Genomic DNA, 25,029 nt, shown 5'->3' with positions numbered 1-25,029 from the left:
AGGATGGTGAAGGTCCATTGCCGTCCTTCCCACATGAAGGCAAACTGTTCCTGACTTTCCTGCTCAATGTCAATGGAAAAGAAGGCATTAGCAAGATCTACCACATAATGGTATGTTCCTAGTTCATGGCTGAGGGTATCCATCAAGACTGCAATAGAGGGGACAGCAGCGTGCATAGGGGGTATGACCTTATTCAGTTCTCTATAATCCACAGTCATACGCCAGGAGCCATCTGGCTTTTTTACTGGCCATACTGGGGAAGTGAAATGACTATGGGCTTTATAATACCCACCTTTTCCAGCTCCTGGAGAGTTTCTCCAATCTCTTTATGCCCTCCAGTCAGTTTGTATTGTTTGGTATTAGTCACCCACGAGGCACAGGCAAAGCTATGGGCGGGTGCCTAGCATGTCCCCTCAGAACTGCCTTCACCACACGTACTCACAGTCTGAACTCACCTGCAATGGTCTGCAACCATAGACCCTGCAGGATATCAATGCCAAAAATATACTCAGGGATAGGGAATATATACACAGTATACTCTTTTTGGGGGATAGATGTCCTTTTCCCAAAGGGATTTGGGCTTGTTTCACTCTGATAGCCTTCCCCCCATATCCATCTATGATAGTGGGGGTCCCGGGGAACTGCTTAGGGTTACCACGAATCAGTGAACATTCATCCCCAGTGTCCACCAGAGCCAGGACACGTTGTATGTTCACTGGGGCCCAATGGATAGTTCAACATGTGGTCTCTGGTCTTCCCCTGGTCCCTCAGGGCAGATACCTTGACCTTCCCCTCAGTCAAACTGTGTTCCCCAATCACCTTCCTGGGTGGGCTCAAGTGAGGTTGGCTCACTGTGCAGCAGGAAGTCTTGCAAACACACAGGCCAGACTTGTGGCTCTGTCACTGATCTCTGCTTCTTTGGTCTTAATGGCTGGAACTGCTGCTCGTTTCAGCTGTTGCCATTACTCTAGTAAGATCCTATTTGACTTCCCATCAAATTTCCTTCCGTCTGCTCCTGACAGTATTAAATCAACCCACATCTGGGTCCTCATAACCTTCATGGGGCCCTGTAAATTCTTCTTGTGAGTAACAGGTCTTATTTCTTCCTTTATGGGTGGGCTTTATAATACCCACCTTTTCCAGCTCCTGGGGAGACCAAAGAAGCATAGATCAGAGACAGAGCCACGAGTCTGGCCTGTGTGTTTGTAAGACTTCCTGCTGGAAAGCCAGCCAACCTCACTTGAACCCACCCAGGAAGATGACTGGTGAACACAGTTTGACTGAGGGGTTTCAGTTGTTCAGGATTCTCGTTCCTTCAACCTCTTCTAAGTCTACTACTGTTCATGTCACCTTGCTTATGGGATGCCCTAAGTGAGGGGAAGGAATGACCACTAGAGACCCAAAGAGGGATGTACGAGCCATTTGAGGTACAATATTTCTCATCCCAGTAGTGAAAATCTCTTCATTTGGGCCATAATTCTCTGGACTATAGATGGCACCTGTTGGAGTTCATCATATATCTGCCATCTAACAGGAGAGGGTGGGAGATCACCCAGATTGGGCCAGACAGCACTAAGTGCAGCCATAAGCCAATCGAGGAGGGAGTGACTCCCTGGGATCTGATGTGCATTTTGTAATTGCTGCCTCAAGGCAGGCTGCACTGTCAGGGAAGCCAGCTTTCCCATCTCTGATCCCAACAGAACTATTCCTTCCACCCCTAAGTCCCACAGATGCAGGAGCCAAACTGATATTGACTCCAAGGGTTTCTGCCTAAACTGGGAGCCCAAATCCACCAGCTCAGCCTGAGTATAGGGGTGGACCATAGAGTGCTCCACGACCTGGGGAGGGGGCGGTTCCTCTCCTTGGGAACTTTCAGCTGCTGGGTCTTTATTTTCTTTACAACCACTTTGCATGCTTTCAATACAGGAGGCGCCAGTGCCTCTGGCACCACTCCTTTATCCTTCTCCAGTTCCTCCATTTCTGGGGCTGATGGCACATTTCTCTCCCCTCCCCCAAGTGCCTCCTCTGCTACAACCTTTACCTTTTCTACTGTGCCTCACCTCAATGCTACCTCAGTTTTCAGAAGGTCTCTTACCTTCACGTCAGTGCTTCGCAGCTGACATTCTTGTTTCACCTCCGCCTGTGCTTCCCTTAGGAGTTTGTCTTTTTCCTTGATAACTTCTTCCTCCTTCAGAACACCTGGCAGTGCTGTCATCTCGTTTCCAATGGTGCTTTGCTGCCAGCGCTCTTGTGCGCTCTTGTGCTGCCTCCTCCCACATCAAGACCATCTCCTTCTTCAGGGAATCCACAGAAATTTGCAGCTCGCATTATCGTACCACCTCCTCTTGCATCAATGCTATTTCCTTCTTCAGGGAATCCACAGAAGTTTGCAGCTCACGTTCTCGTGCCGCCATTTCTTGGGTGTCTTCTGTAGACCTTTTTAAGACTGTGAGAAGCAGCCACCCCACAGTCCACGCTGCCTCATGGGCACTCTGCTTCTCAAAGGATCTGCTTACTATACCAAGGGCCACCCTAACTGTCTCAGGTGTCACCTCCACTTGCCTTCAGTCCTGGAGTGGGGCCCAGTTCTCTAGGAGGCAAGCCACCTCAGACTACATACCCATTGGGGGACGATCCACTGTTTCCCCATTCACAGGGGCAGCCCGCTGATGCACCCCTCCCATAAGGGTAGCCTGTCTTTTTCCTTGGTCAACAATGAACCCTGCTGACTACATCAATTGTCTTGCCAATGGGTTTCAGCCCTGGACAAGTTTGCTATGGATTCAATATGACCAAAAAAATTGACGGCAAAACATTCTTTGGGGTGAAAGGGTTTATTACTCGGCTTGTTCTCCCGGAGGTAGGTCAAGCACTAGCGTCTCTGCCTCCACCCAGAGCACTGGACCGAGCTCTCTATATAGCACAATGATAGCTTATTGTCTAAAGGTGTGGAAGCAGTAGCCTAGCAACAGGCCAGTTACATAGTCAGGTGGTTTAAGTTCAGTGAGTATCCTGGCCATAGGAACCCCAAGTTCCCCACACACTATATTTGATTACATGTGTGTATCCCCTCTTAGCCTGTTTGCTCTTGGATGCAAGGAAACTCATCTTTTTCATTTTGATAGTCCCAGGACCTAGAACACCGCTAATGTAGTTTGAGTGGACTGTAGAGTTATGTAACTATAATGTAAGAACCTGTTAGCTATACCTACCTCGATAATTGTTTTGTTTCTTTTTCTTTTAGGTACCAAAATTTAAAAGGAATTTAAACAAATTGGAATGTGGTAAGGGGAGGGTTGGTGAAGGCACACAAGTTAAAACCTTATCACATAGAGGACATTTGAAAGAAGCAAAGCTGTTTAATATAAAGAATTGGAGACTTAAGAAGAATAACCTTGAGAGCTGGCTTTAAAAGTGAAAGTTTTCTAATATGGGAAAGAGTTTTGTGTCAGAAGGCTTATAGTCAAGGCCAATAGGTGAAAAAATACAGAGTTTCAGATTTCAATTCAGTATAATTAATAACTAGATTTTAGTTTAGTATAATTCTAAGATATATAATTGATTTTAAGATGATAACAAATGGCAGCAACAGTGAAGAAAAATAAACTACAAAAAAGTATGTTTAACAATTTTTAGGTGAAATTTGATGTCCTGGATTGCTAACACATTGAATTTTTTGTATTTTATTATACATAAAACTTTCATTTAAGGGATTAATTTTTGTATTTCAGACATTAGTTTTTTCCAGGTTACTAATTTTTATTGCAACTTATTTTTTAGATATTCGTTTTCTCTGTGATCATTTCCACGGAGTTCGTTTTTTATGTAAAAACCTAATTTTATTCATTTACATTATTAAGAGTTTATTCTTTATGGATGTGTGGGCAAGTTGGGGTTCCTATGGCCAGGATCTTCACTGAACTTAAACCACCTGATGATGTAACTGGCCTTTTGCTAGGCTACCGCTTCCACACCTTTAGGCAATAAGCTATTATTACACTATATAGAGAGATTGTCCTAGTGCTCGATGTACTGCCTGGAGAACAAGTCAGGTAATAAACCCTTTCACCCCAAAGATCGTTTTTCTGTCAGTTTCTTTGATCATATTGAATCCATAGTGAACTTGCCTGGGGCTGAAACCCATTGGCAAGACAGGGTGTTTTGTATTTTTCTTATCTTTGTTTAGGACTGTCTTTGCATGGGTGATTGTATAAGGCCCAAACAGACTGTAATAAGCTTGTTTCTCAGTTCCTTGTTTCTCAGTTGTTTTCCAGGTCTAAACTCAAGTTTTTTCTCTGTTACCTATTATTAGTAAATGCCTCCAGGGAAAAAGTACCTGCAGATTGTTAACTCACCTTTCAGGAGTCCTTCCCTCTTCAGAATCTTAGCTCCTCTTGTCTGTGCTGACAACTCATAGAGTTGGAAGCATCCACAACTCTATGAGGCCCTTCAAAATAGGGCTTTGTTGTATTTTATCTGGATTTCTTTTTAATTGTTTTTTGGTAAAAATGTGGTCTTCTGTAAACTACTCATTACCTCTAAAGGGAATGCAGAATTTATTTTATTTTATTGGTTTGTTAACTTCTACTCCTAAATAGGAAAAATTTCAAAATGCTTTTGAACTTCTTTATGTTATAATTTCTAGTACTTTGTACATGATAATAACCTTATTATAGAAGTAAATTATTTTTAATCTTCAGAAAATAGTAATGCTGGGTCAGATGCTCTATATTTGAAGACTTTCACATTTATACAAGATGTGACTATGATATTTCTGTTTTCTAGAGTAATGGAATTTATTCTATTTTGAGTGGCTAGGTAGGTATAATATGCAGAAAATAGTGGAGAAGCACCAAATGCAGCATTTAGAATAGAGAGGCATATAGTTTAAAACATACAGTATGTGAGGGATGCATCTTTTAGTTGATTAATGTTTGTCAGTAAATGAAGAAAGAGATATCTATTCCATTGGGTATCAAATTTTGAAATAAAAATGGTGACGTGTACACAAATGGGAAAATAAATTCTCATTCCTTTTGTAATAAAAAGAATGTTACTGTGGGTTATATAATTTAAATTATTGACTGAATACAAATGGCTAAATTGTATGATAAATAAGAAAATATAATATCACAAGGATGAATTAATTGCTAATTAAAATATTAGATTACCAGCTTCCTCTAGCCTACTAATTTACATATTCAATTCATAAGAGGAATTATTATATTTAAAAGTGTGTGGATCATTTTGCTTAGAAAATGTATTAATCCAGGATTGCCACATGATCAATTTAAATAGATATCATATTTCAATTTCATGTATGAATAATTATTAATAAATAATACTATATAATTGGCCAAATATATATTATTGAGCTTGCAACCTGAAACAGAACAAGAAGTGCTGTCTGAATTTGACATTAGAGTATAGCTAATAACTCTCCCTTTATTTTTTAAAAAAATGTATACAGATCCATCTTACTTTCCTAGAGGTTCACATAATCAACTCTTTTTTTCCATTTTCTTATCTCATTGACTTAAAGTCTTTTACTTCTATAACCCATTTAAAAATTTTTTATGAATATGTCTATTTCTATTTAGTGACAGCAATTTTGATGACCTTCATTGCAAATGTATTACTTATAGTGCCACTTGTACTGATACAATAAGTGATATACTCCTTTTATGCCTCTCAACATGCTTTTTGAAATTCACAGATTGGTGGAATTTCTGATGAGCTACCTACCTTGACTAACCCATATGATGCTTTCTTGTCAAGAACAGAAAGGACTACTAAATTATCAGATGTGGTAAGAAGACTCCTCTATAGCTACACTTGTAATCTAGGAATCATGTAGGAGATTGCATAATGTGACCGTCATATTAGGACCTGAGAGAGGTACTTAGTAGCCTGCCATATTTTTAAAGTTCAGCAAAATTGTTGAAGCTAAGCAGCAGTCCAGCACTGCTCTGTGAGAGAATGAATATTACATGCAACATCTCCTGTGGTGTCAGAGATAATTTATTATTAGGACATATGGGAAAAGTGAACTTGTGTTGTACATGAAGTGGAAGATTTACTTTAGGTTCAATTAAGTTTACTCTTTTCTTTTTCTGATATAAAAAATCTATTTAAAAGATAGATGATTTAAAACAAAACAGTAACAAAATGTGATGTTTGTAACACATAGAAATAAGATATATGACAATGTTAACAAAGGAAGGAGGTGGAAGGAAAGTATGTGATGGTAGCTTTTTTTATTGAAGTATCATTGATACACAATCTTATATTGGTTTCAAATACAACACAGTGGTTCAACACTTACCCATGTTATTAAATTCTCATCCCCACTTATGGCAGCTTAGAGGGGCATAATGCAGAGGCTGCTCCCTGGAAGCTCAGCCCACTGGCCCTGGCAGTGGAGGCAGGCACAGTGGCCAGGAAGTAGGAAAGAGCTCTTTCCTCCCAGCAGGCACCAGCACCACTCCTGAAAAAGAATGCAAAGTAAAAGTCATAACCATGCTAATGGAGCCACAGAAAATTTTCAAGAGCTAAGGGACCAATTCAGGAGGGAGATAGACACCTTAAAAAATACAGTACCTGATATGAAACATACAATGGAGGGATTTAAAAGCAGATTAGATGAAGTAGAGGAGACAGTCAATGGAATAGAAATTAGAGAACAGGAATACAAAGAAGCTGAGGCACAGAGAGAAAAAAGGATCTCTAGGAATGAAAATAAGACAACTCTGTGACCAATCCAAATGGAACAGTATTTGCATTATAGGGTACCAGAAGAAGAGAGAGAAAAAGAAATAGAAAATGTCTTTGAGGAAATAATTGCTGAAAAATTCCTCAGTCTGGGGAAAGCAATAGTCTCACAGGTCATGGAAGTGCACATATCTTCCAACACAATGGACCCAAGGAAGACAACACCAAGACATATAATAATCAAAATGGCAAAGATCAAGGAAAAGGACAGAGTATTAAGAGCAGCCAGAGAGAGAAAAAAGATAACATACAAAGGAAAACCCATTAGGTTATCATTAGACTTCTCAGCAGAAGGGAGTGGCATGATATATTTAATGCAATGAAACAGAAGGGTCTTGAACCAAGAATACTCTACCCAGCACGATTATCATTTAAATTTGAAGGAGGGATTAAACAATTTCCAGGTAAGCAAAGTTGAGGGAATTTACCTCCCACAAACCATCTCTACAGTGTATTTTAAAGGGACTGCTCTAGATGGAAGTATGCATAAGGCTAAATAGATTTCACCAGAGAAAATAAAACCACAGTAAAGCAAGTAGACCAATTAATTATTAAGCAAATACAAAATTCAATCAGCTACCCACAAAGTCAGTGAAGGGATACACAAAGAGTACAGAATATGATATCTAACCTATAAAGAGTGGAGGAGGAAGAAAAAGAAGAGAGAGAAAAAGAAAATCTTTAGATTCTGTTTGTAATAGCATAATAAGCAAGTTAAGTTAGACTGTTAGATAGTAAAGAAGCTGCCCTTGAACCTTTGTAAATGATGAATCGAAAGCCTGCAATTGCAATAAGTACATACCTATTGATAATCACCCTAAATGTAAATGGACTGAATGCACCAATCAAAAGACATCGAGTTACATAATGGGATAAAAAAACAAGATACATCTATATGCTGCCTACAAGGGACTCATTTCAAAACCAAAGACACACAGACTAAAAGTAAAAGGGTGGAAAAAGATATTTCATGCAAATAATAGGGAGAAAAAAGTAGGAGTTGCAGTACTTGTATCAGATAAACTAGACTTCAAAACATAGAAAGTCACAAGAGACAAAGAAGGACATTACATAATGATAAAAGAGTCAGTCCAACAAGAGGACATAACCATTATAAATATCTATGCATCCAACACAGGAGCACCTAAATATTGGTAAAAATGCTAACAGAATTAAAGGGGTAAATAGAATGCAATGCATTCATTTTAGGAGACTTCAACAAACCACTCACTCCAAAGGACAGATCCACCAGACAGAAAATAAGTACAGAGACAGAAGCACTGAAAAACACATTAGAACAGAAGGACCTAACAGACATCTACAGAACACTACATCCAAAAGCAGCAGGATGCACATTCCTCTCAAGTGCACACGGAACATTTTCAAGAATAGATCATATACTAGGCAACAAAAAGAGCCTCAATAAATTCAAAAAGATTGAAATTGTACCAACCAGCTTCTCAGACCACAAAGGTATGAAACCAGAAATAGATTACACAAAGAAAACAAAAAAGCCCATAAGCATGTGGAGGCTTAACAACATACTCCTAAATAATCAATGGATCAATGACCAAATAAAAATAGAGATCAAGCCATATATGGAGACAAATGACAAAAATAATTCAACACTACAAAATATGTGGGACTCAGGGAAGGCCGTGCTAAGTGGGAAGTATATTGCCATACAGGCTTATCTCAAGAAAGAAGAACAATCCCATATGATCAGTCTAAACTCACAATTAATGAAACTAGAAACAGAAGAACAAATGTAGGCCAAAGTTAGTAGAAGGACGGATGTAGTAAAGATAAGAGAAAAAATAAATAAATTGAGAAGAACAAAACAATAGAAAGAATCAACAAAATCAGGAGCTCATTATTGGAGAAAATAAACAAAATAGATAAACCCCTAGCCAGACTTACCAAGAAAAAAAAGTGAGTCTACACACATAAACAGAATCAGAAATTGGGAAAGAAAAATCACTACAGACATCACAGAAATACAAAGAATTATTAGAGAATACTACTAGTAATTAAGTTGAATTGATAACCAAAAACTACTTAACAAAACCTCTGGATCCAAATGCTTCACCTCTGAATTTTATGAAAGATTTAGTGAAGCCCTAATACCCATCAACCTTAAAGTATTCCAAAGAGTAGAAGAGGAGGGGAATACTCCCAAACTCATTCTATGATGCCAGCATCACTCTAATACCAAAACAATGCAAAGACACCACAAAAAAGAAAATTATGGACCAATATCCCTGTTTAACATAGAGGCAAAAATACTCAACAAAATATTAGCAAACCAAATTCAAAAATACATGAAAAAATCCATCATGATCAAGTAGGATTTATTCCAGGGATGCAAGAATGGTGCAATATTCAAAAACCCATCAACATTATGCACAACATAAACAGAAAGAAGGACAAAAATCACTTTATCATTTCCATACATGCTGAAAAAGCATTTGAGAAAATTCAACATCCATTCATGATAAAAACTGTCAACAAAATGGGTGTAGAGGACAAGTACCTCAACATAATAAAAGCCATATATGATAAACTGATAGCCAACATCATTTTTAACAGTGAAAAGCTGAAAGCTTTTCCTGTAAGATTGGAAACAAGATACGGATGCCCACTCTCCCCACTTTTATTCAACATAGTACTGGAGGTCCTAGCCACAGCAATCAGACAACACAAAGAAATAAAAGGCGATCAGATTGGTAAGGAAGAAGTTAAACTGTCACTCTTTACAGATGACATGATATTGTACATAAAAATCTGTAAAGAATCCACTCCAAAACTACTAAAACTAATAACTGAATTCAGCAAAGGTACAGAATACAAAATTAGTACACTGAAATCTGTTGCATTCCTAAACACTAACAATGAACTAGCAGAAAGAGAAATCAGGCAAACAATTCCACTCACAATTGCATCAAAAATAATAAAATACCTAGGAATAAATCTAACCAAGGAGGTGAAAGACCTATACCCTGAAAACTGTAAGACACTCATGAGAGAAATTAAAAAAGACATCAATAAATGGAAATACATCCTGTGCTTGTGCATAGGAACAATTAATGTTGTTAAAATGGCCATCCTGCCTAAAGCAATCTATAGATTCAGTGCAATACCTATTAAAATACCAACAGCATTCTTCGATGAACTAGAGCAGATAGTTCTAAAATTCATATGGAACCATAAAAGACCCCAAATAGCCAAAGCAATCCTGAGAAGGAAGAATAAAGCTAGGGGGATTATGCTTCCAAACTTTAAGCTCTACTACAAAGCCACAGTAATCAAGAAAATTTGGTACTGGCACAAGGACAGAGCCATTGATCCATGGAATAGAATAGAGAGTCCAGATATAAACCCACACATATATGGCCAATCAATATATGATAAAGTAGCCATGGACATACGATGGAGGAATGCCAGCCTCCTCAACAACTGGTGTTGGCAAAACTGGACAGCTACATGTAAGAGAATGAAACTGGATTAATGTCTAACTCCTTACACAAAACTAAACTCAAAATGGATCAAAGACTTGAATGTAAGTCATGAAACCATGAAACTCTTAGAAGAAAACATATGAAAATATCTCTTGAATGTAAACATAAGCAACTTTTTCCTCTTGGGAAAGGGAAACAAAAGCAAAATTGACAAATGGGACTACATCAAACTAAAAAGCTTCTGCACAGCAAAGGATACCATCAACAGAACAAAAAGCCATCCTACAGTATGGGAGAATATATTTGTAAATGACATATCTGATAAGGGATTAAAATCCAAAACATATAAAGAGCTCACATGCCTCAACACCCAAAAGCAAACAACCCAATTAAAAAATGGGCAGAGGATTTGAACAGATACTTCTCTAAAGAAGAAATTCAGATGGCCAACAGGCACCTGAAAAGATACTTCACATTGCTAATTAACAGGGAAATGCAAATAAAGACCACAATGAGATATCACCGCACACCAGTTAGGATGGCCAGCATCCAAACAACAAGGAACAACAAGTGCTGGGGAGGATGTGGAGTAAAGGGAACCCTCCTACACTGTTGGGAATGTAAATTAGTTCAACCATTGTGGAAAACAATATGGAGGTTCCTCAAAATCTAAAAATAGAAATAACAATTGACCCAGGAATTCTACTCCCAGGAATTTATCCAAAGAAACCAAGATTACAGATTCAAAAAGACATATGCACCCCTATGTTTATTGCCACACTATTTACAATAGCAAGACATTGAAGCACCCAAGTGTCCATCAATCGATGAATGGATGAAGAAGATGTGCTAAATATACACAATGGAATATTATTCAGCCATAGAAGAAAAGAAATCCTAACATTTGCAACCACATGGATGGAGCTAGAGAATATTATGCTCAGTGAAATAAGCTGGTGGAGAAAGACAAGTGCCAAACAATTTCACTCATTTGTGGAGTATAACAACAAAGCAGAAAAACTGAAGGAACAGAACAGCAGACTTAGGGACTCCAAGAAGGTACTAGTGGTTACCAAAGGGAAATGAGGTGGGGCCGCGGGTGTGGAGGCAGGGAGAAGGGGATTAAGGGCTATTATGATCAGCACACATAATGTATGTGGGGGGCTTGGGGAGGGCAGTATAGTAAGAGAAGACAAGTAGTGACTCTATAGCATCTTACTACGCTGATGGACATTGACTGCAGTGGGGTATGTGGAGTGGACTTGATAATATGGGTGAATACAGTAACCACAATATTGCTCATGTGAATCTTTCATAAGATTGTGTATCACTGATACCTTAATAAAAGAAAAAAGAGGAAAAAAACCATGGTAGATATGGGAAAAAAAAGACACTAAAAAGAGTTGGTGTGAGATTACCTGGGACACAGACAACCTCTGCTGTGTTTCCTAGGGTTAGATATATAGAAGTCACTTTATCAATGAAAAGTCCTTTCATACAGTTTGGGAAGCTCAGGGAAGTTGTTTAAAAGTTACTGTATTCAAACTTAAAGCAATTGCTGCTATTATTTCATAGGATCCTCCCAGCGCCCACAGACAGAAACACTGCCTCTAGAGCATTCTATGGAGTGCAGAAGGGTTTTTTTTAGTTTGGAGATAGGAGTATAGAAATTGGAAAGGTTTGTAATTCCTTGGCATCAAGATTGAAAGGAGCCCATCTGAAGTCCATATATCTATCTGTGCTAGTCCTATGTTCTCTAAGCCTGTTTTGATAAAATGGGGCTAGGACTATATATAAAATAAATGGTAAACTCTAATAAACTATGTGAGATTAAAATAAAAAAAAGAAATGGATTTTAGCTAGGCTATTTCATAAGTATCAAAGTTATTCTGACTAAAAACTATATTCTGTTATCCTCAATCTTTCTTTCCTTATGATTTGTCACTGGAAGATTTTTAAAAAAATGTTAGATTTTTGCATAATTTTTGGAGGTTGTTTTGTTGGGTGGTTAATTTGCTTGTTTGTATCTATTTTTTTTTTGAGAGAGCATATCTTATATTTATTGATCAAATGGTTGTTAACAACAATAAAATTCTGTATAGGGGACTCAATGCACAATCATTAATCAACCCCAAGCCTAATTCTCAACAGTCTCCAATCTTCTAAAGTATAATGAACAAGTTCTTACATGGTGAACAAATTCTTACATAGTGAATAAGTTCTTACATGGTGAACAGTGCAAGGGCAGTCATCACAGAAACTTTCGGTTTTGATCACGCATTATGAACCATAAACAATCAGGTCAAATATGAATATTCGTTTGATATTTATACTTGATGTATATGTGGATCTCACATTTCTCCCTTTATTATTATTATTATTATTATTTTTAATAAAATGCTGAAGTGGTAGGTAGATGTAAGATAAAGGTAGAAAACTTAGTTTAGTGTTGTAAGAGAGCAAATGTAGATGATCAGGTGTGTGCCTGTAGACTATGTGTTAATCCAAGCTAAACAAGGGCAACAAAACATCCACGGATGCAGAAGATTTCTCTCAAAACAGGGGGGAGGTGAGGTTCTAAGCCTCACCTCTGTTGATCCCCAGATTCTCACCTGATGGCCCCTTTGAGACTGTGCCTGTCTTAGGTTGTTCCTCCCTTGAGGAATCTTACCCATCTCTGGCTAACCAGTCATCTTCCAGGGCCATACAGGGAGATGTAAAGTTGGTAAGTGAGAGAGAAGCCATATTGTTTGAAAAGGTTAGCTTTTTACTTCTATGCAGATTTATGCCCTGTGGCTTCTATGCCCAGCATTTGTCTTGAGGTATCTTTAGCACTTGGAGGAATTATGATACTCGGTAAATTCGATATGAGGCACGAATTCTATTTAAGGGTTGTAATTAGGAAGGAAGAAGAAAAGCTATAGAGGTAGCAGATGGAAGAAAACACGGGGAGATTGATTATTTCTTTGACATATCTTCTTGTAGAGTAATTTAAGCATGTATAGGTTTTAAACTACTAATTAAATTGCACACACACATTAACATAACAGGAATACAGTTACATAACCAAAGCAGATCTATAATTACCAGCCATCTCCAGTGAGGCCAAGAAAACCAGTTAGGGATCCTAGGCATTTGTGAAAATTTGTCTATGATATGATGGATATTGTCCAACTGTACTTGAACAGTCTGAGAGAAATCAGACAAATTAAAACAGCTAATTCCTGGGAATTGTTCACATCCCATATGTTCTTTTAACAGTAGATAGTCTATAGTCGCAAGATTTTGGAGCACTGCAACTTGCACTTCTCCTAATTCTTGGTTGAGTTCCAACAGTATAGATCTAGTCAAATTTGTTGTTTTACTGTATGCACAGGCCAGCTTAGATATCTGCTTCTTCATTCCAATGGCAAGTCCAAAAACCGGTGGGATGAATGCAGCTACAACTTCAGCATTGCCTGGATCTTTGTTGAGGTTTTTTGATGATCATCTTCTGGTATGACTCTTCCAGAGAGTGCTGATTTTGGAAGTTCTTCAAATCGTATCTTAGTTCATTTTCTGGGTAGCCAAATTAGGCTTTGATCCTCTGTATAAATACAAACAGACCCTTTGCCCACACTTTGATCTGCCCTTTATACCATTGTGTAGAACTCATTGGAGGTCCCCACACAGGAACTGCTTTTTTTTAGAGAAAAGAATATTATCAGAAAATTGTACCTCCATAGCTGATCATCTGACACCCTTTAAGTGATCAAAATTAAGGATATTTAAAGCATGCATTAATTGTTGATTTACAGTTAGTTTTATCCTATCATGGAGTAATCCCCCTTTTCTTCCCTTTTTTTTTTTTGTTATCTTTAATCTACATTTACATGAAGAATATTATGTTTACCAGGCTCTCCCCTATACCAGGTCCCCGCTATAAACCCGTTTACAGTCACTGTCCGTCAGCATAGCTAAATGTTGTAGAATCACTACTTGTCTTCTCTGTGTTGTAGAGCCCTCCCCATGCCCCACCCCGCCTATGCATACTGATCTTAATACCCCGCTTCTTCCTCACCCCCCTTATCCCTCCCTACCCAACCATCCGCCCCAGTCCCTTTCCCTTTGGTACCTGTTAGTCCATTCTTGGGTTCTGTGATTCCGCTGCTGCTTTGTTCCTTCATTTTTTCCTTTGTTCTTATACTCCACAGATGAGTGAAATCATTTGGTATTTCTCTTTCTCCGCTTGGCTTATTTCAGTGAGCATTATACCCTCCAGCTCCATCCATGTTGCTGCAAATGGTAGGATTTGCCCTGTTCTTTTGGCTGAGTAGTATTCCATTGTGTATATGTACCACATCTTCTTTATCCATTCATCTACTGATGGACATTTAGGTTGTTTCCAAATTCTTGGCTATTGTAAATAGTGCTGCGATAAACATGGGAGTGCATTGGTCTTTCTCAAACTTGACTGTGCGTCCTTAGGGTAAATTCCTAGGAGTGGAATTCCTGGGTCAAATGGTAAGTCTGTTTTGAGCATTTTGATGAAACTCCATACTGCTTTCCACAATGGTTGAACTAGTTTACATTCCCACCAGCAGTGTAGGAGCGTTCCCCTTTCTCCACAGCCTCGCCAACATTTGTTGTTGTTTGTCTTTTGGATGGCAGCCATCCTTACTGGTGGGAGGTGATACCTCATTGTAGTTTTAATTTGCATTTCTCTGATAATTGGCGATATGGAGCATCTTTTCATGTGTCTGTTGGCCATCTGTATTTCTTTTTTTGGAGAACTGTCTGTTCAGTTCCTCTGCCCATTTTTTAATTGGGTTATTTGTTTTTTGTTTGTTGAGGTGTGTGAGCTCTTTATATATTCTGGACGTCAAGCCTTTATCGGATCTGTCATTTTCAAATATATTCTCCCATACTGTAGGGTTCCTTTTTGTTCTATTGATGGTGTCTTTTGCTGTACAGAAGCTTTTCAGCTTAATATAGTTCCACTTACTCATTTTTGCTGTTGTTTTCCTTGCCTGGGGAGATATGTTCAAGAAGAGGTCGCTCATGTTTATGTGTAAGAGGTTTTTGCCTATGTTTTTTTCCACGAGTTTAATGGTTTCATGGCTTACATTCAGGTCTTTGATCCATTTTGAATTTACTTTTGTATATGGGGTTAGACAATGGTCCAGTTTCATTCTCTTACATGTAGCTGTCCAGTTTTGCCAGCACCATCTGTTGAAGAGACTGTCATTTCCCCATTGTATGTCCATGGCTCCTTTATCAAAAATTAATTGACCATATATGTTTGGGTTAATGTCTGGAGTCTCTAATCTGTTCCATTGGTCTGTGGCTCTGTTCTTGTGCCAGTACCAAATTGTCTTGATTACTATGGCTTTATAGTAGAGATTGAAGTTGGGGAGTGAGATCCCCCCTACTTTATTCTTCTTTCTCAGGATTGCTTTGGCTATTCGGGTCTTTGGTGTTTCCATATGAATTTTTGAACTATTTGTTCCAGTTCATTGAAGAAAGCTGTTGGTAATTTGATAGGGATTGCATCGAATCTGTATATTGCTTTGGGCAGGATGGCCATTTTGACGATATTAATTCTTCCTAGTCAAGAGCATGGGACGAGTTTCCATTTGTTAGTGTCCTCTTTAACTTCTCTTAAGCGTGTCTTATAGTTTTCAGGGTATAGGTCTTTCACTTACTTGGTTAGGTTTATTCCTAGGTATTTTATTCTTTTTGATGCTATTGTGAATGGGATTGTCTTCCTGATTTCTCTTTCTATTAGTTTATTGTTAGTGTATAGGAAAGCCACAGATTTCTGTGTGTTAATTTTGTATCCTGCAACTTTGCTGAATTCCGATATTAGCTCTAGTAGTTTCGGAGTGGAGTCTTTAGGGTTTTTTATGTACAATATCATGTCATCTGCAAATAGTGACAGTTTAACTTCTTCTTTACCAGTCTAGATTCCTTGTATTTCTTTGTTTCGTCTAATTGCCATGGCTAGGACCTCCAGTACTATGTTGAATAACAGTGGGGATAGTGGGAATCCCTGTCTTGTTCCTGATCTCAGAGGAAAAGGTTTCAGCTTCTCGCTGTTCAGTATGATGTTGGCTGTGGGTTTATCATATATGGCCTTTATTATGTTGAGGTACTTGCCCTCTACACCCATTTTGTTGAGAGTTTTTATCATGAATGGATGTTGAATTTTATCAAATGCTTTCTCAGCATCTATGGAGATGATCATGTGGTTTTTGTCTTTCTTTTTGTTGATGTGGTGGATGATGTTGATGGATTTTCGAATGTTGTACCATCCTTGCATCCCTGGGATGAATCCCACTTAGTCATAGTGTACGATCCTTTTGATGTATTTTTGAATTCGGTTTGCTAATATTTTGTTGACTATTTTTGCATCTACGTTCATCAGGGGTATTGGTCTGTAGTTTTCCTTTTTGGTGGGGTCTTTGCCTGGTTTTGGTATTAGGGTGATGTTGGCTTCATAGAATGAGTTTGGGAGTATTCCCTCCTCCTCTATTTTTTGGAAAACTTTAAGGAGAATGGGTATTATGTCTTCTCTGTGTGTCTGATAAAATTCCAAGGTAAATCCATCCAGCCCGGGGGTTTTGTTCATGGGTAGTTTTTTGATTACTGTTTCAATTTCTTTGCTCGTAATTGGTTTGTTTAACTTTGGTGTTTCTTCCTTGGTCAGTCTTGGAAGCTTGTATTTTTCTATGAAGTTGTCCATTTCTTCTAGTTTTTCCAGCTTGTTGGCATATAGATTTTCATAGTAGTCTTTAATAATTCTTTGTATTTCTGTGGAGTCTGTCGTGATTTTTCCATTCTCATTTGTGATTCTGTTGATTTGTGTTGATTCTCTTTTTCTCTTAATAAGTTTGGCTAGAGGCTTATCTATTTTGTTTATATTCTCAAAGAACCAGCTCTTGGTTTAGTTGATTTTTGCTATTGTTTTATTCTTCTCAGTTTTGTTTATTTCTTCTCTGATCTTTATTATGTCCCTCATTCTGCTGACTTTAGGCCTCATTTGTTCTTATTTTTCCAATTTCGATAATTATGATATTATAGTATTCATTTGGGATTGTTCTTGCTTCTTCAAGTGTGCCTGGATCGCTATATACTCTCCTCTTAAGACTGCTTTCACTGCGTCCCACTGAAGTTGGGGCTTTGTGTTATTGTTGTCATTTGTTTCTATATATTCCTTGATCTCTATTTTAATTTGTTCATTGATCCATTGATTATTTAGGAGCATGTTGTTAAGCCTCCATGTGTTTGTGAGCCTTTTTGTTTTCTTCGTAGAATTTATTTCTAGTTTTATACCTTTGTGGTCTGTAAAGTTGGTTGGAAGAATTTCAATTTTTTGGATTTTGCTGAGGCTCTTTTTATGGCCTAGTATGTGGTCTATTCTGGAGAATGTTCCATGTGCACTTTAGAATAATGTATATCCTGTTGGTTTTGGATGTAGAGCTCTATAGATGTCTATTAGGTCCATCTGCTCTACTGTGTTTTTCAGTGCTTCCATGTCCTTAATTATTTTCTGCCCGGTGGATCTATCCTTTGGGTTGAGTGGTGTATTGAAGTCTCCTAGAATGAATGCATTGCAGTCTATTTCCCCCTTTAGTTCTGTTAGTATTTGCTTCACATATGCTGGGGCTCCTGTGTTGGGTGCATATATATTTAGAATGGTTATATCCTCTTGTTAGACTGAGCCCTTTATCATTATGTAGTGTCCTTCTTTATCTCTTGTTACTTTCTTTGTTTTGAAGTCTATTTTGTCTGATATTAGTACTGCAACCCCTGCTTTCTTCTCACTGTTGTTTGCCTGAAATATGTTTTTCCATCCCTTGACTTTTAGTCTGTACATGTCTTTGGGTTTGAGGTGAGTTTCTTGTAAGCAGCATATAGACGGGTCTTGCCTTTTTATCCATTCTATTACTCTGTGTCTTTTGATTGGTGCATTCAGTCCATTTACATTTAGGGTGACTATTGAAAGATATGTACTTATTGCCATTGCAGGCTTTAAATTCGTGGTTACCAAAGGTTCAAGGTGAGCCTCTTTAATATCTTACTGCCTAACTTAGCTCGCTTATTGAGCTGTTATATACACTGTCTGGAGTTTCTTTTCTTCTCTCCCTTCTTATTCCTCCTCCTCCATTGTTCATATGTTGGGTGTTTTGTTCTGTGCTCTTTCTAGGAGTGCTCCCATCTAGAGCAGTCCCTGTAAGATGTCCTGTAGAGGTGGTTTGTGGGAAGCAAATTCCCTCAGCTTTTGTTTGTCTGGGAATTGTTTAATCCCCCCATCATATTTAAATGATAGTCATGCTGGATACAGTATCCTTGGTTCAAGGCTGTTCTGTTTCATTGCATTAAATATATCATGCCATTCTCTTCTGGCCTGTAGGGTTTCTGTCGAGAAGTCTGATGTTAGCCTGATGGGTTTTACTTTATAGGTGACCTTTTTCTCTCTAGCTGCCTTTAAAACTCTTTCCTTGTCCTTGATCTTTGCCATTTTAATTATTATGTGTCTTGGTATTGTCCTCCTTGGTTCCTTTCTGTTGGGGGTTCTGTGTATTTCCGTGGTGTGTTCGATTATTTCCTCCCCCAGTTTGGGGAAGTTTTCAGCAATTATTTCTTCCAAGATACTTTCCATCCCTTTTCCTCTCTCTTCTTCTTCTGGTACCCCTATAATACGGATATTGTTCCTTTTGGATTGGTCACACAGTTCTGTTAATATTGTTTCATTCCTGGAAATCCTTTTATCTGTCTCTATGTCAGCTTCTATGTGTTCCTGTTCTCTGGTTTGAATTCCATCAATGGCCTCTTGCATCCTATCCATTCTGCTTATAAACCCTTCCAGAGTTTGTTTCATTTGTGTAATCTCCTTTCTGGCATCTATGATCTCCCTCTGGACTTCATCCCATATCTCTTGCATATTTCTCTGCATCTCTGTCAGCATGTTTATGATTTTTATTTTGAATTCTTTGTCAGGAAGACTGGTTAGGTCTGTCTCCTTCTCTGGTGTTGTCTCTGTGATCTTTGCCTGCCTGTAGTTTTGCCTTTTCATGGTGATAGGAACAGTTTGCAGAGCTGGAACAAGTGACAGCTGGAAGAACGTCCCTTCTTGTTGGTTTGTGGTCCTCCTCTCCTGGGAGAACAGCGACCTCTAGTGGCTTGTGCTGGGTAGCTGCATGCAGACAGGGCTTCTGCTTCCTGCCTGGCTGCTATGGAGTTTATCTTCTCTTTTGCTCTGGGTGTGGCCTGGCTCTGGCCGCTGCTTCAAAGTGGCGGAGTCGGGTTGGAGGGGGATCGCCGGAGGCTATTTATCTCCGTAAGGGGCCTCCGTGCTCCCTGCAGCCCAGGGGATTAGGGTGCCCAGAGATCCCAGGATTCCCTACCTCTGGATTAAGTGTCCCACTCTGCCCCTTTAAGACTTCCAGAAAGCACCTGCCAAAACAAAAGAATGACCACAAAAAAAAAAAAAATTTTTTTAAATTAAAAAAAATAAAAAATAAAAAATAAAAAATAAAAAGTGACCACTCATTTTTCTTTATTCTCCGGCGCCAGCCTCAGGCATCTGCTCACTGGTCTTGCTGCCCTGTTTCCCTAGTATTGGGGTCCCTATCCCTTTAAGACTTCCAAAAAGCGCTCACCAAAACAAAACAGAATAAAAAAAAAATGGCCACTCGCTTTTCTTATGTCCTCCGGCGCCAGGCCTCCGATACCCTCTCACCGTTCTTGCTGCCCTGTTTCCCTAGTATCCACGGCCCCGCGCACGCACTGTGTCTGTGCTCTGGTCTGGATGGCTGGGGTCAGCAGTCCTGAGCTCCCTCTCCCTCCCGCTCTGCCTACTCTTCTCCCGCCCGGAGCTGGGGGGAGGGGTGCTCGGATCCCCTGGGGCCGATGCTTGTATCTTACCTCCTTTACGAGGCACTGGGTTCTCGCAGGTGTGGATGTGGTCTCGATGTTGTCCTGTGTCCTCTGGTCTTTATTCTAGGAAAAGTTGTCTTTGTTATATTTTCATAGATATATGTGGTTTTGGGAGGAGATTTCCACTGCTTTACTCACGCCGCCATTTTGGCTTCCCTTTTGTTTGTATCTTAACATTCACCTAACCATTGATGGAGGGGAGCATGTTAAAATGAAATTTTTTTACTGCAAGTCCACCAGTGTAAGTAAAGGATTTTAGACAACTGATTTCTCACACTCTAAATAGTGAATTGGTCACAGTGCACTTACATACTTCCTGAACTTTCATTACATTTTAAAGTTTCTATACATTTTTCATTTGTCTAACTGTTAGTTCAGAACAAGTGCTGCTGGGTGTCTTTTTCATGAAAGCAGAGAAGGAACAGTGAAGGCAACTTCTGAGCAAGAAATGTTGTGCTGAGCCAGATTCTAGTAACTTTTTAATTGGGTGCAATTTCCTGTCAGTGCTTACAGAGATTGTGAGAAGAATTCATTTCTGAACTTTTAGATTAGTTATTTTTCATTGCCCTACAGAAGTCTTATAAGTAAATAATAACTTTGGGAAGAAATGATTTTATCTTTACTCTTTGGTTGGTAAAATAATTTTGCACTTGCATGTGTTTTGATAATGAAATATGTCCTAACTTTGATGGTACCATGTCATTTAAAATGACAACAACAAAGTGACTCATATTCTACATAATCTCTGGGATTTAAGTTATGCTACATTTGTGGCATCCATCCTAATCTAATTCCTACATTTTATATCAACCAGTCATTATTTTGTAGTTTATGTGGGGATTAAAAAATAAAAAGTTTGTTAAAAATGATACCAAGGTGAATCAAGACCTTACTCCATCGTTTAAGTCCTTGATGCTGACATGGCTACGTATGCGACCCTACATGTGGTACAATGATGGCATTAATACCATTAAAGTTATTTATAATAATTAATGACAAATTGTTAACAAATTTCTCTGTAAAGCAGTAAATTTAATCAAGGAGAACCTTATTGCTAAAAAATAGTTTGTAATCCAGGAAAATGAAGCCCTTGGCTGTGAACCAAAAGTATGCTGTGAGGAAACAGAAAGGAGGTGCTTTTACAGTAAAAGTTTCTTCCTAGGTTCTCATATTGGTCTGCTTATGCAAATGAGGGATGCATGCCTGTTTAGTCTTGATTGGTTGATGAAAGTTGCAGCTGATTGTTTGACCTACCAGCCTTTGTCTGTTTTGGGCTTGTTCTATTTCAGGGAGCAGATGTCAGTTTGTGGTTCTTCCAAGGAGAGAGATTATGTGTGTGGCCTTCTGTTAATACTTGGCCCTCCAGCTCCATTTTGTTTTGGGTCCCAGTTAGCCTGATGGAATCTATCTGTTTTCTGCCATAGCTAGATTTTTGGGGAGGCAGAACTCACCTGGTTTTGTCTTATTTTCAAATAATAAACATGACATTTAGAAATTGACCTCAAATATCTAAGTACTTAGGATGTACATATTCATAATGTATATATCTTGTTTCAATATATTTAAATATTTAAGAATTCATACCACTTTTCAAAATTACCTTCACTGATGAAGAAATTTATAGTCTCCAACCCTGCATTCATTTATAGAAAGCTGATCTCACTGACATGGTTAATACAGGCAGCTTTTGACCAATTCAAAATATTAAACTTTTGAATATATGGTCATCATTATGTACAAAAGTATGGACTGATGGTCCTCTACTGGCATTTTTAGAGACTAATAATAATTCACATTGTATTATTACAAATGAGTAAGGAAAAAAGGCTTTTTCCTGTCATGCAAGTTTAAACTATAGTGTCTAATGTTAGTATCGTCATCATATGTACACAGGGAGAAAATATGGAAAACTCTGACAGGTTCATATAAGTTAAAATGACATTGGTAGAAAAAGAGGGGAAGGAAAAATTTAGGCCAAAGATATAAGGAGGAGAGAAATAAAAGAGAAAATGGGAATAAGTACTCACATTGTGAGGCAATCAAGAGGGTACAGAGTGACATAAAGAAAATTTAACAAGAAGCATATTGGAAAAATTGCAGCTCGACTCAATTACTATGGGAAGGTACTGCTTCTTGAATGAAGAAGCAAATTGGTAAGAAGACATCTCTTTCCATCATCTTGTAAATATACTCTAGCACCCCCTGTTGGCTGAGACCAACAGAGAGCCATGTGACAAAGCACAAATAGGGTTTGCAAATTCCCAGTTTTGGAGGTGGGACAATAGCTTAAAATCTGGTATACGTCACCCCTTTGACTACTTAGCATCCATATGCATCTTGCTACTTATATTTGAATTTCCACACAATATTCCCAATAACTCTGTTTCTGCCTGTAGTATGCAACATATTTTGTATAACAAAAGTTTTCTCATTCTCCAAAATGAAGGAGACATGAGTGTCTAGAGTGATTGTTTTTATCTCTGGGTGAATTTAATCATAGTCCATCTAAATATCTTATTATTTAAATACTGTTATAAATTGTTAATTTAAAAGTTTTTAATTGTTACTGAAACATTAAATCATACATTGTAAATTTTTTGTAAAACTTATAGAAAATAAAAAAGAGGAAAGATGAAAACACACACACACACAAATTTATCTGAAGAGCTGACACAGTCTTTATTTCCTAAGGGGTCCTAGGCTGTAGATGATATTTCTGGCTTCTTTCTTCTATCACCCTCTTCATGGTTCCTTTTTTTTTAAACAGGATGTTAGTTCTTGAGCATTCTTTATATGATGGAAGACAAAAACCTTCATTTTTGAAGGATATGAGTTCTCAGGGGTCCTTCCTTTTTTTGGTTGATATAATTTTCCACCGATTCTTAGTATTAGAGGTGGAAGTATTAGGAGGAGTCCCAGAGAATGCCGTGACAAGGTTCTTCCTGCCTTCACTGTGGAGCGGCAGCTCAGATTGATTCTACTTGTTAATTGTGACATATTATCTCAGGAATAGAGGAACTTCTACTAACATTCAGTAGCATTTTAGCCCAAAATGCTAGTTGACAATCTTATTTTTCAATTCTATAGAATCAGAGTTGTATCTCTAAGTGGAAGCATTCCTCTCTTGGGAATCAAGACTTAACAACCAAGTAGAGCTTGGAGTTATAGAGGCAAGAGGCAAAATATTTGTGAGTGTGTTATTAGGTGAAATAATGAGAAGAGGTACTTGATATATGTCATGTTTATTGGCATCAGGTATGTTTAAACCCTGTCCTCTCAAGGTCTTATTTTTCAACTGGCACATAATTGAATTGTCAGCAAGCCCTTCTGTTGTTCTTCTAGGTCAGTTGCTTTTAAATGATGAGAATATGTTAGACGTAGGGAATTTTATGAGCACAGGCTTATTGCTACATTTCTTTTGCTATGAAGTGAGTTCCTTGATCAGAAACAATGTTGTCTAGAATACCATAACAGTAAATAAGCCATTCTATAAGTCCAAGGAGAACAATGTTGACAAAATAATTGTTGGCAGGGAAGACAAATGAGGTCCTTTCTTGTAATGACCTTTTTAGCATTTTGGAGTCAAGGTTTTGCTGGGTTGTGAAATAGAATAAGTGCTCTTTCCCTCCTGTTTTCTCAAAGAGTTAATTTTTTTCAGGATTGAATTATTCTTCCTTAAACATTTACAAGAATTACCTGTTAAAGCCTCTGGACCTGAGATTTTATTTGTGGGAAGATTTTAAAGAAAGGATTCAATTCCCTTATCTATTAACCACATGTTTCTGATGCTTTGGCATCTGGGGCCTTATTGGCCTTGGAGACACTGACCCTTCCAGGGTTAGCCAATTACTAGAGACAGTGAATGACTGTTCCACAGATGTGCCCTTCCTTTGCACACTAACCAGCCCAGAGCTCACAGCACCCACCACCTTCTTCATGGGCTGTCACACTCAGGGCCATTGTGCTCCTGCTTTGGCCACCCCAAGGCCAGGTACCAGACGACTAGGGACAGGCCTCTATGCCTCAGAACCTGCTGAAATGATCCAGACTAGCCAATTCTAGACCTGCATGCCTTGCCTCACCTGTTCCTTCCTAAGGAAGCCATAGTAAAGGGGCTCACTGTGTATTGCCCTCACTTCTGCCCTCTAACCATCCCTGGTGCTTCTTTATGTGGCTCCCTGTGGAGTGGCATGCTCCCTCCTCTTGAATCTGTGACTATAACAGGCTGTCTTTTCAGTAGCAGTCCTTTCCTGATCTGTTGACTTGACATACCTAAATAATAATAAAACTACTTCTAAATACCTTAATAAATATTGGACTATTTATATTTGAAACTTCTTCTTTTGTTTCCTTCTATTAATTCAACTCTTAGAGAAATATATCCATTTCTTCCAAGTTGTGAAATATGTTTGCTTAGTTAATCATAATATTCCCTTCTATTTTGTCTGGAAACGTCAAGTGATGCCCCTTCCTTTCCCCATGATATTGGTGATTTTTGTCTTCCCTCCCTCCTTCCCTCACTTAATTTTTTTTGTAATAAGTCTTATTAGGGATTTATCAATATTTTATAATCTTTTTTAAAGAAAAATATTTAGCTTTCTTGATTTTCTCTCTTATGTGTTTATTTTCTATTTCATGGATTATCCTTTATTTTCTTCTTTTGTGCTTTGCTGCAGTTCGATTTGTCATTTTTTTCTGTTTCTTGAAATGGAAGCTAAATCCATGATTATGTGTATTTTGAAGGTAATGTATTTCCTTCACATGCTTCTTTAGCTGTATTCTGCACATTTTATGTTTTTCAAAATTTTCACTGAGTATACTTTTTCACTCACATTTTTTTTCTTATTTGACTTATTTAGAAGAGTACTATTTAGTTTTC

General features: G+C 38.3%; 1 protein-coding gene across 6 annotated transcripts in view; it reads left to right on the top strand.

Moving 5' to 3' along the window:
* The window catches only part of STPG2 (sperm tail PG-rich repeat containing 2), a 339,428-nt gene that overhangs the window by 131,978 nt on the left and 182,421 nt on the right, over positions 1-25,029 (top strand). For all 6 annotated transcript variants that reach the window (XR_008997803.1, XM_057502462.1, XM_057502463.1 and 3 more), the window contains one exon: positions 5,717-5,809. Coding sequence is in view for 5 of the 6 variants with exons in the window: in XM_057502462.1 (XP_057358445.1) it covers positions 5,717-5,809 (93 nt within the window). In the remaining variant the exon portion in view is untranslated. The remainder of the gene's footprint in view (positions 1-5,716; positions 5,810-25,029) is intronic.

This window comes from Manis pentadactyla, chromosome 5, assembly GCF_030020395.1.
Source record: "Manis pentadactyla isolate mManPen7 chromosome 5, mManPen7.hap1, whole genome shotgun sequence".
NCBI lineage: Eukaryota > Metazoa > Chordata > Mammalia > Pholidota > Manidae > Manis > Manis pentadactyla.
The sequence above is the reverse complement of the archived record's forward strand: the minus strand, read 5'-3'. Positions and strand labels throughout refer to the sequence as shown.